This window comes from Engystomops pustulosus, chromosome 3 (genome assembly GCF_040894005.1).
Source record: "Engystomops pustulosus chromosome 3, aEngPut4.maternal, whole genome shotgun sequence".
Lineage (NCBI taxonomy): Eukaryota > Metazoa > Chordata > Amphibia > Anura > Leptodactylidae > Engystomops > Engystomops pustulosus.
This window is the reverse complement of record NC_092413.1, coordinates 14,964,647-14,971,930: the sequence shown is the minus strand read 5'-3', so window position 1 is coordinate 14,971,930 and position 7,284 is coordinate 14,964,647. Positions and strand designations below refer to the sequence as shown.

The following is a 7,284-nucleotide window of genomic DNA, read 5'->3' as shown; positions in this document are numbered from 1 at the left end:
AGTTTATTCATAGTAAATATTTGGATTTATTTTAGACGTTTTATTGGTAATTTTTTAGTATAATTTTTATATTTATTTTTGGAGATGTAGGAAACAGGGCACGAAAAAAATAACATTCTTACCGCTCCCGTGTAGCCTCCATGGACATGTGACTTCCATTTTCTGGGGAATACACTTTTGCTTGCCCATGGAGACCACGATACAGTAACTGGGAAATGGAGGAGGGCATATGTGTGTCTACGTTTTTCTACATGGAAAACCCCTTTAAGGAAAATATATAATCACAATCAAGTATTAAAAAAACAGGGGCCACAGTAAACCCCCCCAGAGCTCTTCATAATTATGCTAATGAACTACAAGGGCTACGGGCTTGTTATCGGAGCCCCTCCCTGTTGCAGATTCACAGACTGTCACACTGTGAAGGTGAGACTGTGACGTGCTGTTGCACAGTGTAACAACAGCATGTGAAGCCAGAGCACAGAGGCCTTCTTTAATACGCCCATAGCTATTCAGGTTTATTAGCATAGTTTTAAAAGTTGCTTTTAGAAGGCAGGAGTCCATGGATAACAAATATAAGAAGATACCACAGTCCCGGTGCCTGGATCTATGAGTAATGTCCCTGGTTTCTCATGCTTGACTTTAGTGGTAGATTTATGTGCGGTCATACACTTCAAATTGAATTTGTGTTCTGTTGGATCCTTGAGGCCCATTATAAAAGCGTTGGACCCACCAAAGGATTCTCTGATGCTATAGTGGGCCAGTCCGACAAGGATAACGTAGATCACCAGGGACAATACTCAACACTGGCTGCGGAGAGAACAGCTGTGCGAGGAGATGCCCCCAGTACAAACATAGGATATAAATCTATAATTCACAGTCCTGCTGATACTAACAACATACACAGCGTTATGATTACACATCTCTCCAGGGGCAATACCCAAGACTGACTGTAGTACATGGTTACTGATACATACCATTAACAGGAAACAATCAAACTAAATAGAAACAGTATATTTTTTTTTATTATGCTTTTATATAGATTTTACAAGCATAACCTTCATGTCCCGCATAACAAGCCCAAAATCAATAAGAACCCTCATGGAGCGAGAGGACACAACGACGATCCAACATCGGAACTTATCGGCAAGACCCCAGGTCCATAGAAGATTTCGGAAATAAAACTTTAGGATTGAAATTAACATAAAAACTAACTTAAAATTCTCCACCCTTCAGTGATGTTGAGGGCTTCCAGGACTCGATTGTTCTAGTTTGGCAGTTGACGGTTTCGGGCCATTCCCGCGTTGGTTGGGGGCTTCTGGTATACGAGGACTGGTCGTAACATCGCAACAGAAGCGAAACCATTTGTAGGATGTGGTTCAATTTCTTGATGATCATAGACCGGATCCTCAGGGGCGGGCCTGATGAAGGTGGTTCTGCATTAGATTGGTGCTCAGTCCCAGTGTATTGTGGGAAACCAATACTAAAGTCCATGTTTTCCTGTATCCTCTTCCCACCTGAAGTCTGAGGCCTGAACAGGACATGTTGTTAATATATAATTTTCTATTTTATTTATTTTTGGATAAACCCCTTTAACTAGAATACTGACTCCAGCCGTAACATTGCCCAAATCCTAAACCCTAACTGATTTCTGATTGATCTATAACTTGTCTTGATTTATTGGGTCTTTGCTCAGTGATAAATGACATAACACATGATGATCCTTCCAATATTAAAATAGGAAACGGATATTATACATTTTGTAAAAACACACAATATCAATATGACCAATGTAGCGACGACTGTCAGGAGAATTGCTTACTCCTCGTAGTTGTCTCACACAATACGTTGGGTCGCCTTAAAGGGAAGTTTAGAGACACTTTGAAGGAAACCCCACCGTATAAGCAGCAAGTCCTTGTGCTGCTGGGGTCTTTGATCTACTATGGCACAGAGTTTGGCAGAAATTGAAAGGCTTATTCTGCCGAGGAGGAGTCCGGTCTTTTTCCGACCAGATCATGGCACATGATAGCCACTGGGGAAGAGCCTTGACCCCTTTCAGCCTGAAAAGACTCAACACCTTCCTGCTGACAGAGCCTCCACCTCTTCCTTCCTAGTTTCCACCCCTTCCTGTCCACAGAGCCTCAACCCCTTCCGCCTGACATAGTCTCCAACCCTTCCTGCCCACAGAGCCTCAACCCCTTCCGCCTGACATAGTCTCCAACCCTTCCTGCCTACAGAGCCTCAACCCCTCCCGGCCTGAAGGAAGAGCCTCAACCCCTCCCGGCCTGAAGGAAGAGCCTCAACCCCTCCCGGCCTGAAGGAAGAGCCTCAACCCCTCCCGGCCTGAAGGAAGAGCCTCAACCCCTCCCGGCCTGAAGGAAGAGCCTCAACCCCTCCCGGCCTGAAGGAAGAGCCTCAACCCCTCCCGGCCTGAAGGAAGAGCCTCAACCCCTCCCGGCCTGAAGGAAGAGCCTCAACCCCTTCCGGCTGACATAGTCTCCAACCCTTCCTGCCCACAGAGCCTCAACCCCTCCCGGCCTGAAGGAAGAGCCTCAACCCCTCCCGGCCTGAAGGAAGAGCCTCAACCCCTCCCAGCCTGAAGGAAGAGCCTCAACCCCTTCCTGCCGACAGAGTGTCCACACCCCTTCCTGCCGACAGAGTGATCAAAACCCCTTCCTGCTGACAGAATGTCCACACCCCTTCCTGCCGACAGAATGTCCACACCCCTTCCTGCCGACAGAGTGTCCACACCCCTTCCTGCCGACAGAATGTCCACACACCTTCCTGCCGACAGAATGTCCACATACCTTCCTGCCGACAGAATGTCCACACACCTTCCTGCCGACAGAGTGCCCACACCCCTTCCTGCCTAGAGTTTCAACCCCTTCTTGCCCACAGAGTCTCAACCTCTTTCGGCTGGAAGACTCTTGACTCACTTTCATGGAGCCCTTAACCCCAGCAGCATAGGGACATATTATGAGCCTAGGGGGTGAGAGCAGGCTGCATAAACAGTGCATGAGCATCTCAGAACCACCTGCAGGAACTTACATTCCCTGCAGGTCTATTAAAAATATTCCAGCATTTATAGGGAGTGATTCCAGCTGCACCTTAGGGAAAATAGCCATAACCTGACCCTATTGAGCTTCGATTTAAATTGGGCCAAGAATAAAGCTTTACATTAAAATCATATATTATATATATATAATATGCCATGTTAAAAACATCATAAGGCCTTATTAAAACACTGCAACCAATCCGATAACAAGATTTCCTGGTCCAGTTTTTATCCCCACGTTCTAGTTTGGACGTCATCTGAATACTGTCGGTCCCTTCTGTTTGGCAGAATTCAATACTTTTTTAAAAATCGGTGAAAAACAGAGAAAGAAGAAAAGAATTTGGGGAACATAAGATTTCTATTTACAAAGGGTTTCGGGCTGTGATTGGTCTAAATTTGGAACACTGAGGGTGTCATTGGTTTGGATAGTTTCTTTCGTCGTTGGGGATGATTTGTACAAGGTTGTTCTGATCTGCAATGCAAAAAATTACAGCATTAGCCAAAAAGTTCAGCAGTTTGAAATATAAGGAAAGCAGAGGAAGGTTGGGGTCGTACGGCTGAGGGTTCTACCTCCCAAAATCCCTCCATACACTTAGTGTGACTAACTGTGTCAATTCTCACACCCAGGGCTCCTTCAACATATGTAGACCCCAGGGATAGCACTTAGACAGCGCTCTATCAACTCATCGACCACAAAGCGACTCGAACCCTCAATCTTCTGATCCGAAGTCAGACGCCTTATCCATTAGACCCCAAGGAGGCAAACTTACTCCCACACAGGACAGAATAAGCCCTGGAATCTGAATTAGACTAAGTAATAGAGGTAGTTCTAGTGGATACTGGTCTTCCATGCGGAGATCTAACTGTGGGCAATGCTTTCTGGGAAACGGTATGCAAATAAGCTCTTCTTCTGAAAGACAAACAGGTTTCATACCTGGTAGTCAACATCTGACCCTTTAAAGAGCCTTGACCACAAGGCCATAAATTATCCAATAAACCCATTGGTTCTCATATGTAAGGCCATTTAATGGGTCGTACGCTGACTTGCCCATTAGTTACCTACAGGTGATACTAAAATGGCAGTTACTGGTCACGTTTCTTTGTCCGTAGATGTTCCAGAGGTGGAAACCCGACTTCATAAATGTTGGTGATCCACATTTAATTGATTTATGGGATTGGGTTGACAATTGGGTAGTTCCACTAGGAATGTCAAGATTCTATAATCTAAGATCTACAGTATCATACACAGTATTAAAAACTCCCCAGGTTGTCACATACAAGTAAAGGCAGTATATATATATATATATGTGAGATCCATAATGCACCGGGGCGGTGGTCACTGCTGGGAGAACGAGAGTCGGAATTCTTCCCGTTGCAGCAAATAAACGTTTTCTTATAAAGAATATTTACTGAAGACGTTATAAAATACACACAATTCCTTTCCCAACGCGAGGCCTTAGGAGACGTCTCGGAGGGGGATCACATCAGCTAAATCCAAGCCCCAGTCCTTTAGGTCTCTGGAGGGCTCTTATAGGCTCGGAAATTCCCTTTCCATCTGGTCCTAGTCCCGTGCCGGGCGTCCAGCCCATACTCTGGAGCATTCGGTTTCCGATATTAGTATCTGGGATAGGTTGTGCATTTTCACCTATTAAACCTGGAAAGATAAAAAGTAATGATTAAACAACAACAAGTAAAAAAAAAGGGGGATGAAGATTACATAGAAGTCTACGGAGAAGGGAGGGGGAACAATGAGCCACAAAAGCTAGGTCTAATTATATACAAGATCGAGCAATACGTTAGGAGGGTAGAAACTGCACCAATTTACTCCACGTAAGGGGCCTTTTTAGGCCTTCAGGGCAAATTCCAACCCAACTGATGAAGCCAAGTACAGGCAGTCCCCGGGTTACATACAAGATAGGGTCTGGAGGTTTGTTCTTAAGTTGAATTTGTATGTAAGTCGAAACTGTATATTTTATCATTGAATTCTAGACAATTTTTTTTGTTTTGCCCCAGTGACAATTGGAGTTTCAAAATTTTTTGCTGTAATGGGACCAAGGATTCTCAATAAAGCTTCATTACAGACACCTTACAGCTAATTATTGCAGCCTGGGAATAAAGTAAAGCATCCAGAGAGCTTCACCAGAGGTCACAGTGGGCTGAGGGGTCCGTCTGTAACTATGGGTTGTCTGTAAGTCGGGTGTCCTTAAGTAGGGGACCGCCTGTACATAGCTTGGATGAGAAAAGCGTTGCAAAGGGAGCAGTGTTACCAAAACAAGTGCCCGGAACCCTTGGATTTGAGCAGTTGGCCAAATCCTAGAGATGAGGCCGTTACAAAATTGCATTTTTTTGGTGGCAAACGTGGCATACTGGAGGGATAAACCACCAATATCCTAGTGACAGAGGACTGATGGCCAGCCCCATGGATAGCTACTATAGCAAGGGATAACCCATCATCATAATACAATAAATAGTTGGAATCTGCCAATCTGGTGAAGACGATTTGACCATCGGGTGATGTATATAACCAGTGGGTGGAGCATCTTTCTTTTATCTTTTGCTCTCTTTGGGGTTCCGCGTTTCCTCTTTCTCCATCTCCGTCAACTCCAACGCTTGGTGTTCTTTAATAGGTGTCACTTTGCCGATTTTGGTGTAGCTGAAATTTTCAGCTTCAGCTCAGGACCTCCCATCTGATAGTAGAGTGTCTAAGATATCATCAAAATATCATCTACCTTCAAAATCCATCCTGATAAACCAGGGACATTACTCATAGATCCAGGTACGGTGACTGTGGTATCTTCTTATATTTATTAACCATGGCCTCCTTCCTCCTAAATTCAACTTAAAAATATGCTCATTAGCTAGAAAGGCTATGGGCTTGTAATCAGAGCCCCTCCATGCTGTAGATACACAGGCTGTTGGTGTGCAGGTGCACACTATGTGCTGACTGAAGCTTAGATTACAGGAAGTGCAAATGGATCAGGGGGAGGCCTGCTGGCTCATTAGCATAATCATAAAAGTTGATTTTAGAAGGAAGGAGGCCACGGATAACAAATATAAGAAGATGACCACAGTCACGGAGCCTGGATCTATGAGTAAGTGTCCAACCATGGTTTATCATGCTTGACTTTAATGGTAGACTTCTGTGCGGTCAGATGGGTGGTCCTTCATTTTGATGGTAAATTTTCTACAACTTGACAGCTTAACACATTAAAGGGGTTTAATTGTTATCCGCGATCCAGATCTGATTAATGGTGATCCTTTCCCATACTATAGTAGTGCAGGAAATACCGGGCCCACCAGTGTCCCCGGTTTATCCGGATGGATTTTGGTGGTAAATTTCCTTTAAATGATGGTAAGCTGTACTCTCATGGGTGGTCCTTGGCTGGATCGGAAAGCCTGGCACCACCATCTGACAGTAGACATCCAACTAGAATGATTAATTGATTGATTGGGAATGGTGGGGGCTACAGAGAAAATTCCAACTATGTGAAAATCGGTGGGACGGCATCTATTACAGGTCACCAAGAGTTGGAATTGATGGGTGTATGAACAGTGGGTGTAATGACTGGACGTCGGATATTAACCCCCAGGGTAGTGTAGAGAGAGATGGGGTGTAATAAGGGAAATTTTGCAAGAGAAGAGAAGATCTGGGGCCATAGTGCAAACACATTTTTGTATTGCTTCTCTCTGAGGGAGTCGATTAGCTGCCGCACTCATGTGACATTTGGCCAAGCCAGGATCGGGAGCTGCGCCACAGGAACAGGAAGTCACCAAGAGTTGGAATTGATGGAGATAGTGAAAGATCCCTGCAGCCCCTTCACTAGCGTTGTATATGGTACAAAAAGCACTATCCAAATAATACAGTAAACTCTAAGCACACAGTCTAGTTTTCTAGATCTCTCGGTGACTCGTACGTCAGGGACACAGCGTTGAGCGGTAGTCTAGTAGAGGAACAGAGCTTAGTTAAAAATGATAGATGTCTTGTAGCCCCTGTTAAAGATGGTGTTTATGACAGCATTAAAGGCTAGTTTACATGAAAATGAGAGATCATTCATTTCTGCTCAACAGCTGTCAAGACAGGTAGACTCGATTTAAGCAGCGCTCCGGCATTCCGCGCCATACCCTCGACTTTACCGGGATTGCTATGAATTAATTCAATTCCATCTGTAATCTAAAATCAGATCAGAGGTCTAACGCTGCTGGAGGGTAAACATCTGTTTCATCATTTTTTT

At 44.6% G+C, this 7,284-nt stretch overlaps 1 protein-coding gene across 1 annotated transcript in view; it reads right to left on the bottom strand.

The window, feature by feature from the left end:
* Nucleotides 1-3,312: 3,312 nt before the first annotated feature.
* GPATCH2 (G-patch domain containing 2) overlaps nucleotides 3,313-7,284 on the bottom strand; it is a 103,035-nt gene continuing 99,063 nt past the window's right edge. The window contains exons 10-11 of the mRNA XM_072140112.1: nucleotides 4,486-4,706; nucleotides 3,313-3,524 (exon numbers count right to left, since the gene is read on the bottom strand). Coding sequence (XP_071996213.1) covers nucleotides 4,537-4,706 — 170 coding nt within the window. The 3' untranslated portion in view covers nucleotides 3,313-3,524; nucleotides 4,486-4,536. The remainder of the gene's footprint in view (nucleotides 3,525-4,485; nucleotides 4,707-7,284) is intronic.